At 43.9% G+C, this 24,647-nt stretch overlaps 1 protein-coding gene across 1 annotated transcript in view; it reads right to left on the bottom strand.

Moving 5' to 3' along the window:
* The window catches only part of LOC122796733 (desmocollin-3-like), a 1,348,840-nt gene that overhangs the window by 556,688 nt on the left and 767,505 nt on the right, over positions 1-24,647 (bottom strand). The window contains exon 10 of the mRNA XM_044065442.1: positions 12,530-12,774. Within this exon, the coding sequence (XP_043921377.1) occupies positions 12,530-12,774 (245 nt within the window). The remainder of the gene's footprint in view (positions 1-12,529; positions 12,775-24,647) is intronic.

Consider the following 24,647-nt stretch of genomic DNA (forward strand, 5'->3'; position numbering starts at 1 on the left):
TGAAGTGGAGGCAGTCCACTGTTTAGAGCTCTGCATTCCCTGTGGCTGCTGTCTGGGGGGGTCTGCTTCCACAGGGTCTGGGCTGAACTGACCTGGCAGGAGCAAGAAAGGACCAGTGCTTGGTGAGGCAATGCCTACTGAACCTGGGTGGCTGGACCTGTAAGAAATCCTTAACTGTCTGCATAGATTTTGCTTTTTCTTCCATCTTTTTTAAGACCTCTTCTGTCTTAGTGCCAAATAATTTGTCTTTGTACAAGGGGGCAACCAACAATTTAGATTTAACATGGTCTGGCAAGGGCTGTTCCTTAAGCCATGCATGCCTTCTGAGGATAGAACCAGATACTGCTGCCCTGCAAGAAGCTTCTAGGGCAACAAAACCGCAGTGCAAGGTGTGTTTAGTTACTTGACTTGCAGAATGCATTAACAAATGTAACTCTTTAGATTGTGCACAAGCAGGAAAGGAAGACATTTTTTGTTTGAGGAGTTCCAGGGTATGTTGCTGAAATTTTAGCATATGGAACTGGCAAATTAGTGCTCTGATAGCAAGAGTAGCAGAGGTGTATACTTTTTTACACCATCTGGCTAGTGCTCGGGAATCCCTATCTGAGGGGGTGGGATTCTTACCTGAGGTTACTTTAATTCCTTTAGGCCCTTGAGAAATTACCTCAGGGTCAGCAGTAGGATTCTTTAAAAAGGAATTTGTGAGAGTAAGGGACTCTAATACTGGTCTGTTTTTTGGGTGCAGGAAGGAGGGTGTCAGGAGTCAAACTGGATTCCAGGAAAACATCCTCCACAACATCCAAGACTGGGGAATGGCCAGGGGTCTGTGCTGTGGAAGATCTAAGAATTCTCAGAGTCCCTTTTTAGACTGAGGGTAGTCCTGACTTTCCCAATGGAAATGCTCCCTTAAGGTATGAAGGGTTTCCCCATAGGAAACGTTCTCTGGGGAAGAGGCTGTAGTAATGGAATCCTCTGCATCAGAATCCTCATAAGCAGAGAGGGGTTGCATGTCTTCATATTCAGATGCATCAGAGTAATCAGACTCCTGTTGAGACAAAACTCTAGGGGACAGACCTCTTTCTTTTGGAAGGGGTAGCTTGGCTTCCCCTGATCAGCATAAGGTCTTCTGCCATTTTAGGCATCTGAGACTGAGCCAAGGAAGCAAGTGCCTGAGATTTGGTCGTCAGTTTCTTGGGTGTGGGCCTAAGAAACTCGGTAGCTTTTGAAAGAAAGGTAGACGCGAAAGAATTCTTCAGTTTGTGTCAAGAATCGGTAGTGCGAAGGACTTCCTCGGAAGCCGGTGTCTGCTCAACAGCTCCAGACCCATCCAAGGATCCTTAGTTGAAGAACAGTTTTGTGGCATACTGGACTCCGAAAGGGTCTGGTAGCAGCCTGCACATCCACAGAAGCGGGCATGAGGGGCTGCGAAAGTACCTCACTGAGGACTGGAGAGCTGACGACTAGCTTAACGTAAGCGTCGGTAGGTTTGGACCTGTGCGGTCTGTTATTTTTACGTTTTTTTTGGAAGATCTGCTGTTGGATGGCTTACCAAAGCCATATCAGAATTCGAGGACTGTAAACAAAAATATCTAGCTACAATAAGGGCACGATGACATACAGTTCTGGCGTTCAACAAAGCACAGAAATGACAACGGGGGGACGTCTTGGGCTGGGCCTAAGCAAGTGACGCAGTAAGAATGAAAGTCTCGGTGTGGTATTTGCTTTCCACAGGCGAGACAATTGTTAACTTTTTCTGACGTTGGTTAGCGCAATAAAAAAGGATCCCCAATGGGGTACTTAGCTTTAGAAGACTTCAGCTTCAATTCAGAAGATGAAACTCAGGTAGCGGCCGACTGGCACTTGTGCAAATTGCTTCTAATTCTGGCTCTGCAGCAAAAAAGACTGATGTAATGGCATCAGCTGTCTTACTTTATACTACTGATGATCTGACGTCAGTCCTGAAGCAACAGCAACTGATGCAAAAATACTAAGCCTCTGGTATTCGGGCCGGCCGAGTGCTACCCTGGCAGGGATAACCCAAATATGACGACTGCACCAGTTTAACACGAAGAACATCTGCAGATAAAATGCTCATCATACTTTCACAATTTGTCAGAACAAGCTCATGAGCCTGACAACTCAAAATTCTGAAAATCAAAGCTGTAGAAGCATACAATAACTTCCCAGCCTTATCAGAAAAATTAGACTGGAATTAGCTAAATGTTTAGCAACAGTGGGATCAACTACAGCTATAGCTGCTGGGTTAGGTTTGAGAATGGTGTATAAAATTTAAAAAAAAGGCAGCTGGCTGCCTATCAAGAAAACTGCAGGCAGTGACACACACATCTTCTAAAGCTGACAGACCTGGAGGAACAGGTGTGGGTTATGGAAAACCCTTGTTTAACAACTACTAACATTTTTTGAGTGACTGAAAAACCTCAGTACTCTCCTACTGGGGAATTGATAGTAATTTGTATAATTCTATAAATGCTGCAATATGAATCACTTTTATAGTATGTACCATCTACAAACAGTAATCTGTACAATTCTGCAAATACTGCAATTTGAATTCTGTAAATAATGCAAATCTGAATTACTTCTATAGTATGTCCCAACTGTAACAGTCATCAGCAGTATAATGCTGTGTAATTTGTTTGTTAATATTGTATTATATAGCTAAAACTATGTAACCTTGTTTCTGGAGCTTTTCTCCCTGGGACTCCATTGAAAACGGGTTCATCTTGGCCCAATGGACTATCCTGGGAAACCAACTGCAAATAAATAAATAAATACTGGAAACACCAGCACATTCTAGCAATGGTCTCAGAGAAAGATAAACCCCAACAGGGAGAATTAGACACTGGGCTCCCCTTCTGTCTGACACAGAAATCAGATTAAAAATCCTGTATCCATCCCTTGATCTTCTTGTTTAGAGTCAGAAACTTGAATCCCTTCAGGAAAAAGAGGAATCCCTCCATCTTTTACCAGAAACTACTTTAGAAGAAGGAGTAACAGCCTGAATTAAATCCTGAGCAAGACTCAGTAAACACTCCTATCCAAAGAAATTTGAGGAGTACAAGCTGGGTTTTCTGTTTCTTTTTGACAGAAAAAAAATGGAGCCAACTGTGTTACTTAATGGCACCAGTTGTTTCCCCTAGGGATGAATACAACATTCTGACACTGCATAGAAACAGTACAGTTTTGTACCTACCATAAATGTAGATGTCCGAGAGGTATGCATCTGCAGTCCTAACAAATGGGTTGTCCTGTCCTCAGGCAGCCCTTCGGTCGGCCGGATTCCAAAGTCTGGGTCTGGCCTCGGCTGATGTCGCACTTCACCCGACGTCATAGCTGCAGTTCTTCGGGTATAAACGTATCAGCCGACGCCATTTTCCTCAGTGTTTCTTGCCCCAGATGCCAGGTGCCCTCTAGGTAGGCTAAATTTGGATAAATGCAAATGTTTCCAAACAACAGAGAGCAAATATATATATAAACATGTATATACATATATACAAACAAATACACCATAATAGATTCCCCCAGCTAGCTACAAGATGGGCAAATACCCTAGGAGTACCACAGAGGGGAAGGAGGGTGGGTAATCCTGACTGCAGATGCATACCTCTCGGACATCTACATTTATGGTAGGTACAAAACTGTACTATGTCCTTCAAGGATGCATCTGCAGTCCTAACAAATGGGTAGAATACCATAGCCAAACTGGGGGAGGAGGCACTAAGAGTTTATGGTGTAGTTAAGATCCTTTGCAAAACCGCAGTGGCAAAACCTGCTCGGGATCTGGAGTATAAAGGTAGATTATAATGCTTGGCAAATGTATGCACGGAGCTCCAAGTAGCAGCCTCTAAAATGTCTTTGGTAGCCACTCCTCGTAAGAAAGCTGTAGTAGTGGCTGTAGCCCTTGTGGAATGAGGTCTGATGTTTTCTGGAGTTGCCTTTCCATGAAAAGAGTAACAAAATCTAATGCAATTTCCTATCCATTTTGAGATTGTTTGTTTTGAAATTGCTTTTCCTTCCATTCCTGCTGCATATGCTATGAGACGCTGGTCAGTTTTTCTATTGTTCTTGGTTCTGTCCAGGTAGTAGCGTAATTGTCTGTGTACATCCAACGTATGCAGCAATCTTTCCCCCCTGTTCTGTGGGTTGGGGAAGAATGTTGGTAAATGTATTGCTTGGTTTAATGATACCCTGGAAACCACCTTAGGCATAAAGGTAGGATTAGTTCTCATGGACACTCTATCCTGATGAAAGATAAGGAAGGGCTGTACTGCCATTAAAGCCTGTAATTCAGAAACCCTTCGAGCTGAAGTGATTGCAAGCAGGAATGCAGTTTTCCAAGATAAGTACTGTAATTCTGCTGTTGCTGCTGGTTCAAAAGGGGGGAGTGTTAACTTTTCTAACACAAAGTTCCATGTAGGCAATGGTGGTTTCCTTGGTGGCTTTACATTTTTAATTCCTCTGAGAAACTGCCTGAGTAGAGGTTGAGAAAAGACTGGAGGATCCATGTTGTATTCTGCTGAAATTGCTGATGCACGAAACTTAATGGAGGAGTAAGACAGACCATTGTGGAAAAGCTCTGCTAAGTATTCCAGGATGTTAGCTATGTTTGCCAATGATGCATCTACTCCTTTTGTTGCACTCCAAATGAGATATCTTTTCCATTTTGCTGAATAAGTTTTCCTTGTTGAGGGTCTGCGAGCCTCCAAGATAATGTCTTTAACCCTTTGAGATAAATGTGGGTTATTTTTCCTTATGCAATGTTCCAAGCAGCTAGCTGCAGTGTTTTCAAGCTTGGATGTAGGATTTTGAAGTTGTTCTGTGTTAGCAGTAGAGGTAGTAGGGGTAGAGGCCATGCGTGTTCCCGGGACATACTCCTCAGTAGCGGGTACCAATGTTGCCTCGGCCAATCTGGAGCTATTAAGATGATCCTTGGGTGATCTTCTTTGATCTTCAGTAGCACTTTGTGCATCAAAGGAAGAGGTGGGAATGCATATGCTGTCAGGTTTTCCCAACTGAAGGATAGGGAGTCCACCTTCCAAGCAAGTGGGTGGTATGTCCTTGTGCAGAATTTTTTCAATTGGTGGTTGTGTGGGGATGCGAATAGGTCTATTTCTGGCAGTCCCCATTTCCTTGTGATGGTTTTGAAGATGTCTGGATGCAGCATCCATTCGTGGGCATCCGTGGTGGTTCTGCTTAAGATGTCTGCTAGTATATTTTCTTTTCCTGGCACGAATATGGCTTGGAGCTGAATGTTGAGGCTCAGGGCCACATTCCAGAGGTCCATTGCCATCCGGCATAGAGGATATGAATGTGTGCCTCCCTGTTTGTTGATATACCACATGACTGTGGTGTTGTCTGTCCTTATCAGCAAATGACCCTGTTGTAGAAATGGTCTGAATGTCTGAATTGCCTGTTTTACTGCCAGCATCTCCTTTTGATTTATGTGTAGGTTCATCTGGTCTGGAGTCCATAAGCCTTGTATGCACTTGTCCACCATGTGTGCCCCCCAACCGAGGTCTGAGGCGTCCGTGGTGATAGTCTGGCTTGGGTGAGGCCTGTGGAAGGGCAGTCCTTTGTTCAATTGACAGGCCTGGGCCCACCACTGGCATTCTTGCTTCAGGCATGGAATTATTCGAATTCTGGTTTCTAGGCTGTGCTTGTGCTGAGACCATAAATTCCTCAGGTACCATTGCAGCTTCCTCATATGTAGTCTGGCATGTGGAATTAATATTATGCAGGATGCCATGTAGCCCAGGGCTTGCAGGATTTTCCTTGCTGTAAGCTGGTTCTGCGTTGATAATGCCAGGAAATAGAGTGGTAGCTGCTTCTGTTTTTCTGCTGTGAGGAATGCCATCTGGGTTGATGTGTCCAGTTCTGCACCCAGGAAGGTTATCCTTTGGGATGGTATCAGCCTTGACTTTTTTGTGTTGACTGTGTATCCCAGGGCTTGCAGTAGGTGAATAACCTTTTTCAAATCTTTTGTTAATTTGTCTTTGCTGTCCGCTTGTAACAGGCAGTCGTCCAGGTATGGATAAATTTGAATTCCCTGAAGCCTGCAATGAGCAATGACTGATGCCTGGCATTTCGTGAATACTCTGGGCACAGTAGATAAGCCAAAAGGCAATGCTGAGAATTGATAATGCTCTGATCCTGCAAGAAATCTGAGGTATCTTCTGCAATTTGGTTGTATGGGGACATGCAGGTATGCCTCCTTGAGATCCAGAGTCACCAGCCAAGACTCCTTGCCCAGCATGGGAAGAAGTTGCTGTAGGGTCAGCATTTTGAATTTTGGGACAATGAGATATGTGTTTAGAGCGGACAGGTCGAGGATAGGTCTCCATTGTTTTTCCTTTCTCTGTACTAGGAAAAGCCTTGAATAAAATCCTTGTCTTTGTTCCATAGCCGGTACCTTTTCTATAGCTCTCATCTTTAGTAAGTGGTCTATTTGCTGTAGAGCGTTCGTCCTTTGGTTTGGAGGTAGGTTTGGCATTCCTCTCTTCCTTGGAAGAGTATGGAAGTGAAACCTGTAGCCTTTGTCTATTGTCTGTAAAATCCATTTGTCTCCTGTAATGTAATGCCAATTTACTGAAAATAAGGCAAATTTTCCGCCTAAGGGTGCTGCCAGTTGTTCCCTGGTAGGCAGTTTAAGAGCCAAGTCACTGTGATTGTCCTGTAGAAGTGGTAGTGGCTGGATCTGTGGCAGTAGTTCTCTGGCTGTTAGGCTGCCACTGACGTCCCCTGTAGGCACCTCTGGATTGACCTCTGCCTCTAGGGCGTCTATTTCTGCTTCTCTGTGCTCTGGTGGTGTCTGGAAAGGACCAATTCTTGGAAGGCCAGTTCCTACTAAACCTCGGAGGCTGGACCTGTAAGAAATCCTTGACTGTCTGGACAGATTTAGCTTTTTCTTCCACCTTCTTCAACACTTGCTGTGCAGGGGAACCAAACAAACTGTGGGAGCATCTAGAAGCTTTGACTTTACATGGTCTGGTAAGGATTGTTCTTTTAACCATGCATGCCTTCTGATTACTCTACCAGTCATAGCTGATCTAAAGGAAGCCTCCAGTGCATCATAGCCGCATTTTAAGGAATGATTACTGACCTGCTGAGTGTTATGCACCAAATCCTGAAGGGACTTACGGTCTAAAGGTTCAGGTGAGGACAGTTTTTTAGTAAGCTGATCTAACAGAAATTCCTGATACTGAATCATGTGGAATTGACAGTTTAAGGCCCTAGCCGAAAGAGTAGCAGAAGTATAAACTTTTTTACCCCATCTCTCCAATGCCCTAGATTCTCTTTCAGAGGGGAGGGGGTTTTTGGCAGAGGCAACTGCTACAGCTTTGGGGCCCTGTGAAATAGTTTCAGGATCTGCAATAGGAGCCTTATACAAATGATAATGTGTGTCCGGAACCCTGTAGTATCTGTCGGGCTTAGCAGGGGCCGGAGGCAGTGAGTCAGGGGCAGTACAAGCATCATTAAATGCATCATCCACAACTGTAAGTACTGGAGGAATAGCTAAAGGCCTATGCTGTGGTAAATGCAGAAAGGTCCTAAGCCTTTTCCTAGAGTCTGAAAAATCCTGGCCCTGCCATTGAAATTGTTCCCTCATAGCATGCAAGGTTTCCCCAAAAGAAAATTCCTCAGGAGGAGAGGCAGAAGGTATGGAATCCTCTGCATCAGAGTCCTCATATGGAGAATAAGGGCCCTCGGGAGGATTTGTATTTTCTGAATCATCAGAGGAATAATCTGAAGAAACTGGCTCAGGGGGCTCTGCTCTAAGCCTCTTCTCTGGAGGTGGGTGAGAGGCCCTGTCAGGGTGAGACTGGGTTCCCCTGATCATAGAAATGAGATCCTCTGCTAGACTAAGCATTTGAGCACTAGAGCTAGGCCTGTGAGAGGGGGCTTTAGCAGGCAGGGCCTTTGAAGATTTAGCTGCTTTAGCCCTGGCAAAGGCCTTAATTGACATGGATGCAGGGGGCCTAGCAGCTCCACGTGCAGGAGTAGATACATCTAAGGGGATAGTATCTGATAAATCCTGAGAAACTGTAATAGCAGGTAGATTTTCAGTAGCAGATTCAGCCAAGCTGGAAGAGGCCTCGGTAGAAGGAGGCATGCTTTCGGCCAAAGGAAGAACCGCGGACTCGGCTTCAGCCGAAACAGAGACACTCGCGGTTGGCTTAGCAGCGGTTTCGGCCGAAACCGCGAGTGTCGGTCCTTTTCCTTACGCTTTTTAGCTAAATGTGAAGTCGGAGTCTCCGACGGCATGATATAAGCAAAAGCGGAGCCGAAAAACTCCTCTGCAAACTCCGACCGACGTCTAAGTGTTTGTCGGTTGAAGGAAGCACAGGCTAGACAAGCTGCTACGTCATGGTCTGGGCCTAAACAAGGTAGGCAGTAAGAGTGGAAATCTTTATGAGGTATTTGTTTCCCACAAGTTAAACAGTTATTCACTTTTTCTGACATCGGCTGAGGCAAGAAAGAGTCCCCAACGGGGTACTTAGCTTTTTAGAAGTCTTCGGTAGTAGTAATCTCTGGTTCTGACCGACCGGCACTTGCGAACAGCTTCTGCTTCGGCTGCCACGCGGCAAGAAAGACTGAGGAAAATGGCGTCGGCTGATACCTTTATACCCGAAGAACTGCAGCTATGACGTCGGGTGAAGTGCAACATCAGCCGAGGCCAGACCCAGACTTTGGAATCCGGCCGACCGAAGGGCTGCCTGAGGACAGGACAACCCATTTGTTAGGACTGCAGATGCATCCTTGAAGGACATCTTCCCTGTTCCCTCTCACAGGACCAACAACAGTCTCTCTTCCCTTACCCACAGAATGGATTCCCAACAGCCATACAGGAAGTGGCTAACCCTTGGTCCACAGTGGCTACAGCTGTTACACCAGAGGGATCTGAGGTAAAAGATGAGTGGTTTGAGGTACAACAAATGGTCACAGCAGTCACCTACCTGTGGCTGAAGCAAACTGCCAGCCTGCTGTAGTGGCAAAGGCTGCTTGCTTAACATTTTGTGTGTGGAAGAACTGTAGGACTTGTCAAGCCGAAAATTGTCTCTCTTTCCCAAGGAAGACAAGCAGCAACTGCTAATAAAACTACCAATCCACAAAAGTTACTTTTTGACAAAAAAAAACACAGTAAAAAGCATTTTACAACACAATGTCAGTCCCACAAAGGAAACATAAGCAATTGTTGCACAGAATTAAACTGAAAGGGGGAAAAAAAAGTGCTCCATTTTAAAAGAATGTTACAGTCTCAAGATAGTCTGTTAAAACAACACTCTTACCTTTAAAATATTGATGCTTTATTACTTATCTCTACAGGAAAGTTAAAATTAAGAATTGGACATTTTCCCCCAGTGAGAACTTATGCACCACAAAAGGAAAGCACAAACCAACTTTTGATCCTTAAATGCCTCACAGCAGCACAAGCTTCTGCGGCAGTAAAGCTCTTAAGGACTTCTAGCCCAGACTTTAGTCAGCTCAGCTCAAGCTGCTTGACCGTTTGGGCATGTGGAAGCTGCCCTGAAGCTTTGGAACCTGTCTGGCTGCTACATCCTAGGCAAGATACAACCCCATACAGTTCAGGCTACTGTAGCAGTGATCAATATGATCAACATCTATTAAGGAACTTTTTTTTCGGCTTTTCCTGGTTGCCACAGCGGAACTCTGGTCCACTAATGATTGGCAGTAGATTTTTATGGTACCGAGTTGCCAGCCTGACGGCCAACCTTCAGTGAAGGCACGCCCATTCACTCATGTCTTTCGAACATCACTCGACCGCGGGGAGGACATGCAGACTCCACACAGAAGGCACTCCAGCCAAGAATAGAACAGGAGAACCTCTTGCTGTAAAGGCAACAACACTACAGCTGCACCACAGCGGCTATAACATCTATTAAAGAACACGGGTCAAAATTCTTAAATGAAGAATGACAACTCACAGGCAATAGGAGGAAGTCTTTTTCAGACAGAATGCAATAAATGAACAGTAAAATTCAAGGATGCAAAAGACAGATAAAATGATTCTGTCGAAGGAATTATCATGATGCTGATTAACAGAGGACTGCAGCTGATCAATTTGATAGGATAATGAACAGACCATGAAGGTCAAGGGGTCCCTTACCAACAAAAATCAAACATTTTCGTGTTTCCTGGTTATAAAAACAGCAAAAAAGAATGAAAATGAAGGAAAGACTTGTGTAGACATGAGTGATCACAGTTTTGGATGCTGAATAACAATACTGGGTTAAGACTCTCCAAGGAAAACAAGACACCCAAGTCACTCCTGCTGTTCAGTTAAAGAAACTAGTGCTGCAGTGGATATAAAATGTTTACACACCCCTGTTAACATGCCAGGTTTTTGTGATATAAAAAATGAGACTACAATAAATCACTTCAAAACATTTCCCACCAATAATGTAACCTATAACCTGTACAATTCAAATGAAAAACAAACAGATCTGTTAGGGGAAAAACTAATACTTTGTTGAAGCACCTTTTGATTTAATTACAACATTCAGTCTTCTTGGGTACACACTTGCCATCAATTAAAGATACTCTGATTAACCTCAAATAAAGTTAATCTGTCCTAGTAGAATTTTCCTGGCATGTACTCAGTTGTCACCTACAGCAAAAGCCATGGTTCGCAGAGAGCTTACAAAGCATCAAAGGGATCTCATTGTTGAAAGTATCAGTCATGAAAAGGGTACAAAAAATTTTCACAGCACTGGATATACCATGGAAAACAGTGAAGACAGTAATCAAAAAGTGGAGAAAATATGAGACAACAGTGATGTTGCAAAGAAATGGACGTCCCTCCAAAACGTATGAAAAGACAAGACAAAATCACACTGAAAGAGCTGCAGGAATTTCTAGCAAGTACTGGTTATGTACTACACGTGACGACAATCTCCTGTATTCTCCATATGTCTGGGCGATGGGGTAGGGTTGCAAGACTGAAGCCTTTTCTTATACAGCAACATCCAGGCTGGGATAAAATTTGCAAAGCAATACATCAAGTCTCCCAAAAGCATGTGGGAAAAATGTGTTACGGTCCGATGAGACCAAGGTTGAACTTTTTGACCATAATTCCAAAAAGTGTCTGGCGTAAAAAACACTTTGCATCACCAAAAGAACACCATCCCCCTGGTGAAGCATGGTGGTGGCAGTATCATGTTTTGGGGTTGTTTTCCTTCAGCTGGAACTGGGGCTTTAGTCAAGGTGGAGGGAATTATTAACAGCTCCAAATACCAGTCACTTTTGGCCTAAAACCTTCAGGCATCTGCTAGAAAGCTGAAGATGAGGAATTTCACATTTCAACACGACAATGACCGCAAGCATACATGCAAAGAATGGCTTCACCAGAAGAAAACTAACGTGTTGGAATGGCCAAGCCACAGCCCAGACCAAAAATCCAATAGAAAATCTGTGGGGGTGACATGAAGATGGCTGTGCATAAGAGAAGCCCTCGCAATCTGACAGATTTGGAGTGCTTTTCCAAGGAAGAGTGGGTAAATATTGCCAAGTCAAGATGTGCCATGCTGATAGATTCCTACCCAAAAAGACTGAATGCTGTAATTAAATCAAAAGGTGCTTCAGCAAAGTATTGGTTTAAGGGGGTGCACACTCAACCAGCTTATTGTACCTTTTTTATTTTTATATTTTTTTGCCCCAACAGATTGGTTTGTCAATTCAACTGTACAGGTTATAGGTCACATTAAAGGTGGAAAAAGTTTTGAAATTATTTACTGTGGTCTCATTTTTTTTTAATCACAAAAACCTGGCATTTCAACAGGGGTGTGTCAACTTTTTATTTCCACTGTATGTAGTAGTGCAGTTGTTAAGCTTCGTCACCTCACAGCAAGAGGTTCTCATGTCCGATTCTCGGCTGTAGCGCCTTCTGTGTGGAGTCTGCAATGTCCTCCCCACGGCCGAGTGACCTTAAAGACATGCAGGTAGGTGCGAGCGTGAATGGGCGTGCCTTCGTTGAAGGTCGGGCTGGCAACTCGGCACTGTAAAATCCACTGCCAATCATGAACGGACTGGAGTTCCACTGTGGCGACCCCTAACCGGGAAAAGCCAAAAGACTTTTGTATATAGTAACCAGAGCCAAACATCAAGACATGACATGCTGCAAGGAATGAGTCTGAACTTGCTCTGCTTTAATCAGTATTTTTTTTAAATAAAAACAAACTACAGTACAATCTCACTATCAATGACAATCAAAACATACTGAAATGTGTGTGTATGTGTAAATACAAATGCACACTTATGTATATATATATATATATATATATATATATATATATATATATATAAATATTTATACATACACACAGACACCCTTACATGAACACACAACTATATAAACAGATATTCAGAGCCACTCTCTTCCTTCTTACAGTCATGCACACTTGTCCTAGGTCCTCCCTCATGCATTCTATCTAGCTCTTGACAAGATGTTTAGTATAGACAAGTTCAGCATTAGACTTCAAGTGTTTGTACATACCCTATGTTGGCACTAGTTTTAGTCTCTGGGTCTTTTGCAGTATATGACCCAATTTCTTTTCCAATGGCCACATCTTCACGAACATTGATAATCTTAATTGGCATCTCAAATTCTGGTCCCTCATCAACATTGGTTACAGCAACATCAACAGGAATAGTGTTAAAGCTTGCACTTCCTTCAAATGGAGCTTCATTTTCCACTGCTACCTTCAATTTAACATTCTGTGTTGCTTCATAGTCTAGTGGCTGGAAAAAATATATTATTGAACAAATATTTATAATGTTATTGAATATACAAACTCAAATACTCAAGGCTACATACATATGTATATTCATTTCTATTCATAAGCATTCATTTTATGACACCCACCACTTTTCCCATAGCTAAAATCTTATCTTTTGCAGTATTTCAGGCAATATCAATTTTCCATTACACTTTGTCTCATTCAGTCTTTCTTTCCATATTGTTCGTGTAATACAAAATATCCTCTCAATTTTCTTTAAATATTTCCATATTTCCTTATTTTACCTTTAAAATCTCTATATTCCAACATGTCCATATTTATATATTCCACTTTAATTCCTTAAAAACAAAACAAAACAAAACAAAACAAAAAAAAAAAAACAAAGTGTAGTTGTGTACCTACCATAAATGTAGATGTTCGAGTGTATTCACTGTTGCAGTCATTACACTTGGGTTTATCCTGCTGGCAGGCTACCCGCAGTCGGCCTGAATTCCAAAGTCCTGGTCCGGCGTCAGTTGCTGTCGCCTCTTCCCTGACGTCAGTGCGCCAGGGGGTATTTAAGATGCAACCGAAGCCATTTTCTTCAGTTTTTCTTGCCCCAGGTGTCAGGTGCCCCCAAAAAGATAGGCAATACATATTGCTAACAAAAACATATAGTAAATAAAAAACAATACCCTTATTTACAAGCAAATACAACACATAGGCTGTATACAAGTTGTATAGGACAGAAAGGCATAGATAGGTCCCAGCAAAGTAAGAGGGGATGGAGGGTGGGTAACCTGGACTGCAACAGTGAATACACTCGAACATCTAAATTTATGGTAGGTACAAAACTGTATTATGTTCATCGTGTTTCACTGTTGCAGTCATTACACTTGGGTTGAATCCCACAGCTGAGGGTGGGTGGCTGGGTCTATAAAGGATTTGGAGTGGCTATGAGGCCCTGCAGCACTGCAGTGGCAAAGGCTGCTCTGGATTTAGAGTAAAGAGGCAAGTGGTAATGCTTGGTAAAGGTGTGCACTGAACTACAAGTTGCAGCTTCCAAAATATCCTTGGTTGGTACTCCTCTAAGAAAGGCTGCCAAAGTGACTGCTGCCTTGGTAGAATGTGGCCTAATGTTGTTAGGCACTGTTTTCCCATGTTGTGTGTAGCAAAAACGGATACAGTGTCCTATCCACTTTGAAATAGTCTGCTTTGAAATAGCCTTTCCCTGTGATCCTGCAGCATATGCTACAAATAGGTTGCTCAGTTTTCCTGTAAGCTTTTGTTTTGTCCAAGTAGAAACGCAACTGCCTGTGTATGTCCAATGAATGCAGAAGTCTCTCCCCTTTATTCTGGGTATTTGGATAAAATGTTGGCAAGTAAATAGTTTGGTTAAGAGCCACACTGGATACCACCTTTGGCATAAATGTAGGGTTTGTTTTTAAGGAAACCCTGCCTTGATGAAAAATGATGAAAGGTTCCACTGCCATTAATACCTGTAGCTCTGAGACTCTTCGTGCTGAAGTTATTGCCAGAAGCAGAGCAGTTTTCCATGACAACATTTTTAATTCTGCTGAATTGGCTGGCTCAAATGGAGGTAATGTTAGTTTTTCCAAGACAAAGTTGAGGCCCCAAGTTGGTGTTGGTGCTCTCCGGGGCGGTCTTATGTTTTTAGCCCCTCTGAGGTACTGTCTTAGTAATGGATGAGAGAAAATCGGAGGATCCGTGTTGTAATGAGCTGAAATAGCAGAGGCGTGGATCTTAATTGATGAAAAGGAAAGGCCTTTGTCCAGCATCTCAGTTAAGTATTGTAATATCTGAGGAATATTTGGAACAAGAGGATCAAAGCCTTGAGCCTGGTTCCAGGCGCAGAATCTCTTCCACTTTTCTGAATAGGATTTCCTGGTGCTGGGCCTCCTGGCCTCCAAAATGACATCCATAACAGCTTTAGAGTGAGGTGTTGGCTGGTTGGCTATGTTATCTGCCATGCAGTCAGGTTTAAGGTTTTGAGCTGGCTGTGCAGGATCTGATTGTTTTGTTGAGTCAGAAGATGAGGAATTTGAGGTAAAATCCATGCTGGGCCTTGAGCCAATTTTTTTTAAGATTGGGTACCAGTGCTGGCGTGGCCAGGCTGGGGCAATCAGGATCATTTTTGGCCTCTCTTGTCTGGCTTTTAGGAGTACCTTTGAAAGGACAGGCAGCGGTGGGAAGGCAAACTTTTAGGGTTTTCCAGCTGAATGAGAGAGCATCCACTTTCTATGCTAGTGGGTGATAAGTCCTTGTGCAGAATTTCTGTAGTTGGCAGTTCAGAGGGGAGGCAAAAAGATACATGTCTGGGCACCCCATTTTTGTGTTATGCTGAATACTTGTGGATTTAATTTCCACTCGTGAGGATCCATGATGTTTCTGCTTAAGTTGTCTGCCAGAGTACTTTTGTTACCTGGCAGGAATTGTGCCTGCAGATGAACTTGATAGGTCAGTGTTGTGTTCCACAAAGTCATGGCTCGTCTGCAGAGGGGATAGGAATGTGTGCCCCCTTGCCTGTTTATGTACCACATAACTGTGGTGTTGTCAGTCTTTAGTAATAGTTGTCCTGGATGCAGAAGGTCCTTAAAAGCTGTCAGGGCATTCTGTACAGCTAGCATCTCTTTTTGATTGATGTGGAGATGCATTTGTCTGCGGCCCACTTGTCCTGGATACATTTTCCTGCCATGTGTGCTCCCCAGGCGTAATTCGATGGATCTGTTGTTGGTGTCTGCCTGGCTGTGGGTAAAGTGAAAGGCTGTTCCTTGTTGTGGTGACATGCCTGTGCCCACCATCAAAACTCTTGTTGTAGGCAGGGAATAAGTGGTATTACTGCTTCCAAACTGTGACAGTGATGAGTCTGAACACTTTTCAGATACCACTGTAATTTCCTCATATGCAGTCTGGCATATGGTATTAGTACTATGCAGGATGCCATGAACCCCAAGGCCTGCAGAATTTTTCTTGCAGGGAGTTGGGTTTTTGTTGCCATCAATTGAAAGTACAGAGTCAGTTGTCTTTGCTTGCCTGGCGTGGGATAAGCCATCTGGGCAGTTGTATTTAAGCTTGCAACCAGGAATATTATCTCTTGAGGGCACTAGTTTTGACTTCTTTTCGTTTATTGTGTACCCTAGGCCCATTAGCAATCTTTTTACAAACGCCAGATGCTTTAGTAGAATGTCCTTGCTCTCTGCTTGAATAAGGCAGTCGTCCAAGTAGGGATATATTTGAATGCCTTTTTGTCTGCAAAATGCAATTACTGGTGCCAGGCATTTTGTGAGGACCCTGGGCACAGTAAATAATCCAAAGGGCAGTGCAGAGAATTGGTAATGCATTGTGCCAGCTATGAATCTGAGGTATCTTCTGCAATTTTGTCTGATTGGGACATGCAGGTATGCATCTTTGAGGTCCAAAGTAACAAGCCAAGACTTTTTGCCCAGTATGGGAAGAAGTTGCTGTAGTGTCAACATTTTGAATTTCGGAAAATCCAGGTAAGTGTTTAGAATAGATAAGTCCAGTATGGGTCTCCAGGCTTTGTCCTTTCTGGGGACCAAGAAAAGTCTTGAGTAAAATCCTTGTCCTTGTTCCTGTTGGCACTTTTTGAATAGCTCTCATGTCCATGAGGGCTGTAATTTGCTTTTGTGCCTCTGCCCATTGATTTTGTGGCAGGTCTGGCATTGCTTTCGGTCTTGGTAGAGTGTGAAAGTGGAACCTGTAACCTTGAGACACAATATTCAGTACCCATTTGTCTTGGGTGATTATATGCCAATTTTGTGAAAAAGTGCTAGTTTTCCCCCTAAGGGAGCTGCCAAAAGGTAAGTGTTGGCATTTGAAAGGGGAAGTCATTGGGACTGTTTCCTAAAAGGTTGTGACTCGTCTTCTCCTCCTTTTGGGGTTGAAGCACCCCACTGTCATGGTCTGGTAAGAGCCTTGGGGCTGAGATCTGCCTCTTGGGCGTCTGTATCTGTCTCTTTGTGGTCTGACACTGGAAAGGACCAATTTTTAGTAGGCCAATTTCTGCTAAATCTAGGTGGCTGTACCTGTAAGAAATCCTTCACTGTTTGCACAGATTTTGCTTTATCCTCCATTTTCTTTAATACCTCTTCGGCCTTAACAACAAACAAGATACCACGCTGTAAAATCAGGTAAACTTTGTTCTTTTAACCAAGCATGCCTTCGAATCACAGATCCTGTAACTGCAGCTCTACAAGACGCCTCTAATGAATCAAAACCACATTGCAGAGTATGTTTTCCCACTTGTTCAGCTGCATGCAATAAATCCTGCATTTCCTTACAGTCAGGACCTTCTGAACAAGAAAGCATTTTCTGTTTTAACAGCGACATTAAATATTGTTGGTATTTAAGCATGTGGAACTGGCAATTTAAAGCCCTTACTGCTAAAGTTGCAGAAGTGTAAACTTTCTTCCCCCATCTACCCAATGCTCTAGAATCCCTGTCAGAGGGAACTGGATTTTTAGCAGTGGAAGCCTTTACCCCTTTGGGACCCTGGGAAATAGTTTTTGGGTCAGCAGCAGGGGTTTTATAAAGAAATTTGTGAGAGTCAGGCACTCTATAGTACCAACCTGGCTTGACTGGTGCTGGGGGCAAAGAATCAGGGGTTAAACTGGATTCAGAGAACACATCATCCACAATATCTAATACAGGCGGAGTAGCAACGGGCCTGTGCTGAGGCAATAAAAGAAAATCTCTGAGCCTTTTCTGGATTCAGAATAATTTCTGGCTCTCCCAATGGAAATGCTCCCTCACGGTATGTAAAGTTTCCCCAAAAGAGTAATCCTCAGGAGGAGAGGCTGAAGGGATAGATTCTTCAGCATCTGAGTCCTCAAAGGGGGGTACAGAGTATCCCTGATCTAAAGAGGAATCAGAGGAAATGGAAACCTGATCAGAGGAATCAGTCTGTATCCTGCCTAGGCCTTTTATCAGGAGGGGGTGGGAACCCCTGATCAGAGTAATTAGGTCTTCAGCCATTTTGAGCATCTGTTTCTTAGGCATGGAGGATTGTCCAGGAGAATGCTGTACTTCTTTCTTTGTCTTTAATGGTGTTTTAGACTTAGTTGTCATTTTGATGGTAAGCTGTGAAGGTCTGAAAACACCCTCAGAAGCAGATGCCTGCTCAGCGGCTCTGGACCCATCTGAGGGATTAGTTTTCGTAGGCCCAATACCTTGAGTTTCCAGAGGCCTAGTTGTCTCCACGTGAGAGACAGAGGCGGCCTGTGGCTCTGAGGTAGCGGGTGTCAGGGGCTGCGAAAGCGGCTCACTGAGAACCGGCGACTGGCCTAGAAGAGGTTTCTTAGTCGGTTTTGGACCTCGGATGCCTGTCCTTATCCTTGTCTTTGCATTTTTTTGTGAATTCCGGTCGTTGGTTGTTCCGACGGCATGGTATAATTGAACCTTCGGCCAAAGTAATGCAGAGCAAAATCAAACCAACGTTTAATAGTGCGTTTGTTAAATCTAGCAAAAAACCGAAAACTAATGACGTCGTAGTCTGGGCCTAGGCATGGAATACAGTAAGAATGAAAATCCTTATGAGGTATTTGCTTCCCACAAGAAATACGATTATTAACTTTTACTGACATCGGTCTGAGGCAAGAAAGTTTCCCCAACGGGGTACTTAGCTTTATTGAAGACTTTAGTTCTGAAATTCGAATTCGAAAATCTAAGGAGTCGGCCGACCGGCACTTGCGAACTGCTTTTGCTTCGGACACTGCGCGGCAAGAAAGACTGAAGAAAATGGCATTGGTTGCATCTTATATACCCCTGGCGCACTGACATCAGGGAAGAGGCGACGGCAACCAACGCCGGACCAAGACTTTGTAACTTGGGTCGCCTGCTAGCAGGATAACCCAAGTGTAATGACTGCAACAGTGAAACACGATGAACATCTACATTCATGACTAATGCAAATACAATGCTACTTGCTGGACATCCCTGTCTTCTACTACTCTATATGTCTATTTCTTGACTTACCCACCCATTCACTAATGCTTTTAATTTATTCTTCTCATATGCTGGGAAAATAAATATTGTATCCTCTCACTTATATTGTTTCATTTTGTCCTACAAAATTTCATGTTGCATCTTGTCGAGTGCTTTATTCAAGTCGCCTGCCATGTCTTTTGTTTTCCTGTTCATTATGTCATTCACGATTTTAGCTTTCACAAAACTAAACAAAGTTTAAAGGATACAAAATACGAAATGTACAAAATGTAAGATAAAATTCTTACTGAATGGAAATTCTCAGCAGTTTCTATGTTACTGCTCAACTGCTGCTCATACTAAGTTCCAAAGAATTTGGTTAATGCAAAAGTACAGTTTTGTACCTACCATAAATGTAGATGTCCGAACAGGATAGCATCTGCAGTCATAACAAATGGGTTGTCCTGTCGTCAGGCAGCCCTTTGGTCGGCCGGATTCCAAAGTCTGGGTCTGGCCTCGGCTGGTGTCGCACTTCACCCGACGTCATCTCTGCTGGTCTTCGGGTATAAAGGCATCAGCCGACGCCATTTTTCTCAGTGTTTCTTGCCCCAGATGCCAGTTGCCCTTTTGGAAAAATAATTTTGGGTAAAAGCCAATGTTTCCAAAAAAAAAGGTAGGCAAACACAAAAAATAAGCATGTATGTACATATATACAAACAAATACACCATAAGAGATCCCCCCCCCAGTTAGCTATTAGGAGGGTAAATACCCTAGGAATACCACAGAGGGGAAGGAGGGTGGGTAATCCTGACTGCAGATGCTATCCTGTTCGGACATCTACATTTATGGTAGGTACAAAACTGTACTATGTCCTTCAAGGATGCATCTGCAGTCATAACAAATGGGTAGAATACCATAGCCAAACTAGGGGAGGAGGAAGAAGAATTATGGTGTAGTAAGGATCCCTTGCAATACAGCAGTGGCAAATCCTGCTCGGGATCTAGAGTATAGAGGTAAGTTATAATGCTTGGCAAATGTATGCACGGAGGTCCAAGTAGCCGCCTCAATAATGTCCTTGGTTGCCACTCCTCGTAAGAAAGCTGTGGTAGTGGCTGTAGCCCTTGTAGAGTGAGGTCTTATGTTCTGTGGAATTGGCTTTCCATGGTAGGAGTAACAGAATCTGATGCAATTTCCTATCCACTTGGAGATTGTCTGTTTAGAAATTGCTTTTCCTTCCCTTCCTGTTGCATAGGCCACTAAAGCTGGTCAGTTTTTCTATTGTCCTTGGTTCTGTCCAGGTAGTAGCGCAACTGTCTATGTACATCCAAGGTATGCAGCAGTCTTTCCCCCCTGTTCTGTGGATTGGGAAAGAAGGTAGGTAGGTGGATTGCCTGGTTTAGAGACACTCTGGATACCACCTTAGGCATAAATGTAGGATTAGTTCTCATGGATACTCTATCTTGATGGAAGATTAGGAAGGGTTGTACTGCCATTAAGGCCTGTAATTCCGAAACCCTTCTTGCTGAAGTAATTGCCAGTAGGAAAGTAGTTTTCCAGGACAGGTGTTGAAGGATCTGCTGTTGCTGCTGGTTCGAATGGAGGGAGTGTCAATTTTTCTAGTACAAAGTTCAAGTCCCAAGCTGGTAATGGTGGTTTTCTAGGAGGTTTTACATTCTTGATTCCTCTGAGGAACTGCCTGAGTAGAGGATGTGAGAAGACAGGGGGATCGAAGCTGTATTCTGCAGAAATAGCTGATGCATGTACCTTTATGGAGGAATAGGACAGGCCTGTATGTAGAAGCTCTGCCAAATACTCCAGGATGTTGGCAATATCTATCTTTGACACATCTTTTCCTCTTTCAGTGCTCCAAATGACAAACCTTTTCCATTTCCCTGCATAGTTCCTTCTTGTAGAAGGTCTGCGGGCCTCCAGGATAATGTCTTTAACCCTTTGGGATAAATCTGGGTTAGTTGCTGTTATGTAATGTTCCAGGCAGTTAGTTGCAGAGTTTTTAGATTTGGATGCATGATGTTGTAGTCGTTCTGAGTTAACATCAAAGGCATCAGGGGTAGTGTCCACGTTCTCCCCCGTGACATGCTCCTCAGCAATGGGTACCAGTGTTGTCTTGGCCAATTTGGAGCTATCAGAATTATCTTTGGACGCTCCTCTTTGATTTTCAGTAGTATCTTGTGCATCAAAGGAAGAGGTGGGAATGCATATGCTGTCAGGCCTTTCCAACTGAAGGATAGAGAGTCCACCTTCCATGCAAGTGGGTGGTATGTCCTTGTGCAGAATTTCTTGAGCTGGTGATTGAGTGGGGATGCGAATAGGTCTATATGTGGCATTCCCCATTTCTGTGTGATGGCCTTGAAGATGTCCGGGTGTAGCATCCATTCGTGAGCATCCGAGGTAGTTCTGCTTAACATGTCTGCTAGAATGTTTTCTTTTCCCGGTACAAATACTGCCTGTAACTGGATGTTGTAGCTCAGAGCCATATTCCATAGGTCCAGAGTCATTCGGCATAGGGGGTATGAATGAGTGCCTCCCTGTTTGTTGATGTACCACATGACTGTGGTGTTGTCTGTCCTTATCATCAAATGGCCTTCTTTGAGGAATGGTCTGAAATTCTGGATTGCTAGTTTTACTGCCAGCATTTCTTTTTGATTTATGTGCAGGTGCAGTTGATCTGGGGTCCATAATCCTTGTATGCATTTGTCGAGCATGTGGGCCCCCCATCCTAGGTCTGAGGCGTCCGTTGTGATGGTTTGGCTTGCTTGAAAGTTGTGGAAGGGCAAGCCTGGGTTTGACTGGCATGCTTGAGCCCACCATAGGAACTCTCGTTTCAGGCATGGGATTAGTGGTATTTCGGTTTCTAAGATGTGCCTGTGTTGAGACCATAAATTCTTTAGGTACCACTGTAGTTTTCTCATATGCAATCTGGCATGGGGAACCAGGATTATGCATGATGCCATGAAGCCCAAGGCCTGCAGTACTTTCCTTGCTGTTAGTTTGTTCTGCTTTGTTAATGCCAAGAAGTAATGAGAGAGTTGTTCTTGTTTTTCTGCAGTTAGGAATGCCATCTGTTTTACTGTGTCCAATTCCGCACCCAAGAAAGTTCTTGTTTGGGATGGTGTCAGTCTCGACTTTTTTAAATTGACTGTGTATCCCAGGGCTTGTAGTAAGCAAATGACCCTTTGTAAGTCTTTTGTCAGCTTGCTTTTGTTGTCCGCTTGTATCAGGCAGTCGTCCAGGTATGGATAAATTTGGATTCCCTGAAGCCTGCAATGAGCGATTACTGATGCCAGGCATTTTGTGAATACTCTGGGCGCAGTAGATAAGCCAAAGGGCAATGCTGAGAATTGATAATGCTCTGATCCTGCAAGAAATCTGAGGTATCTTCTGCAATTTGGTCGTATGGGGACGTGCAGGTATGCCTCCTTGAGATCTAGAGTTACCAGCCAACACTCCTTGCCCAGCATGGGAAGAAGTTGCTGTAGGGTCAGCATTTTGAATTTTGGGACAATGATGAATGTGTTTAAGGCGGACAGGTCGAGAATAGGCCTCCAACTTTTCTCTCTTCTTGGTACTAGGAAGAGTCTTGAGTAGAATCCTTTGCCCTGTTCTGTTGGTGGTACTCTTTCCACAGCTCTCATCTTTGTTAATTGTGCTATCTGCTTTAGAGCTTCTGTTTTCTGGTTTGGAGGTAGGTTTGGCATTCCTCTTTTTACTGGTAAGGTGTGGAAGTGAAACCTGTAGCCTTGGTCTATGGTCTGCAAAATCCACTTGTCTTTTGTGATGTAGTGCCAATTTTTTGAAAATAAGGCTAACTTTCCGCCTAAGGGTGTTGCTATTTGTTCCCTGGTAGGCGGTGTCAGAGCCAAGTCACTGTGATTGTCCTGTTGCAGTGGCAGTGGTTGTGTCTATACCTCGCTGGTTATTGCCTTGCCACTGGCGTCCTCTGTAGGCACCTCCTCTGGATTGATTTCTGCCTCTGGAACGCCTATTCCTGCCTCTCTGAGATTTAGAGGAGTCTGGAAAGGACCAATTTTTGGAAGGCCAGTTCCTGCTAAACCTAGGGGGCTGAACCTGTAAGAAATCTTTAACTGTTTGTACAGATTTTGCCTTCTCTTCCATTTTCTTCATTACTTGCTGAGCAGGAGAACCAAATAGACTGGCCTTATCCATAGGAACATCTAACAGCTTTGCTTTAACATGATCCGGCAAGACCTGTTCTTTCAACCATGCATGCCTTCTTATAACTGTGCCAGTCATGGCTGATCTAAATGAAGCCTCCAGTGCATCATAGCCACATTTTAAAGAATGGTTACTAACCTGCTGAATGTTATTTACCATTTCTAAGACATATTTCTTATCTAAGGAATCATCAGAGGACAGTTTCTTAGTTAACTGATCAAGCATAAACTCTTGGTATTGGATCATATGAAACTGACAGTTCAAAGCTCTAGCTGATAGAGTAGCAGAGGTGTAAACTTTTTTACCCCATCTCTCTAAGGACCTGGAATCCCTTTCAGAAGGGAGAGGGTTTTTTGCTGAGGTCGAAGCTACTGCCTTAGGCCCCTGGGATATAGTCTCGGGATCTGCCAGTGGGGCCTTGTATAGGTGGTGATGAGTGTCCGGTACCCTGTAAAACCTATCTGGTTTGGCAGGGGCTGGAGGTAAAGTATCAGGAGCAGTGCAAACATCATTAAATGCATCATCCACAACAGGCAGAACTGGAGGTATAGCTAAGGGCCTATGTTGTGGTAAGTGTAGAAAGGTCCTAAGCCTTTTTCTTGAATCTGAGAAATCTTGTCCTTGCCATTGGAATTGCTCTCTCATGGCATGTAAGGTTTCCCCAAAGGAAAATTCCTCTGGTGGAGAGGCAGATGGTATAGATTCTTCGGCATCGGAATCTTCATAAGTAGAAAATGGAGCCTCTGGATGGTCTGTAATGTCTGAGTCATAAGAAGAATCATCAGTGGACACTGGCTCTGGGGGCTCTGCTCTAGGTCTCTTTTCTGGAGGCTGAGAGGCCCTGTCTGGGTGAGATTGGGATCCCCTAATTAAAGAGATGAGATCCTCTGCCAGAGTAAGCATTTGAGAACTGGAACTGGGCCTGTGTGAGGGGGGCTTAACAGGCACTGATTTAGCAGTTTTGGCTGCTTTAGCCCTGGCAAAGGCCTTAATAGACATGGCTGCAGGAGGCCTAGCAGCACCACGTGCTTGGGTAGAGACATCCAAAGGGATGGTGTCTGATAATTCTATAGGAACCACATTAGTAGTCAAAACTTCAGAGGCCGATTCAACTAGAGTAGCAGGAGCCTCGGTAGTAGTCATGGATTCGGCAGAAGATTGACGCGTTTGCTCGGTTTCGGCCGAAACCGAGACACTCGCGGTTTGCTTAACCGTGGTTTCGGCCGAAACCGCGGACCGCGAGTGTCGGTCTTTTTCTTTGCGTTTTTTAACAATTTGAGAAGTCGGAGGATCCGACGGCATAATGTATGCAAAATCGGAGCCGAAAAACTGTTCAGCAAACTCCGACCGACGCCTAAGCGTTCGTCGGTTGAAGGAAGCACAGGCTAAACAGGCTGCTACGTCGTGGTCTGGGCCTAAGCAAGGTAAGCAGTAAGAGTGGAAATCTTTATGAGGTATTTGTTTCCCACAAGTTAAACAGTTATTTACTTTTTCTGACATCGGCTGAGGCAAGAAAGAGTCCCCAACGGGTACTTAGCTTTTAGAAGTCTTCAAGTAGTATTCGGTAGTAGTAATCTCTGGATCTGACCGACCGGCACTTGCGAACAGCTTCTGCTTCGGGCGCCACGCGGCAAGAAAGACTGGGGAAAATGGCGTCGGCTGATGCCTTTATACCCGAAGACCAGCAGAGATGACGTCTGGTGAAGTGCGACACCAGCCGAGGCCAGACCCAGACT

This window comes from Protopterus annectens, chromosome 3.part0 (assembly GCF_019279795.1).
Source record: "Protopterus annectens isolate FY-2018-M chromosome 3.part0, PAN1.0, whole genome shotgun sequence".
NCBI lineage: Eukaryota > Metazoa > Chordata > Ceratodontiformes > Protopteridae > Protopterus > Protopterus annectens.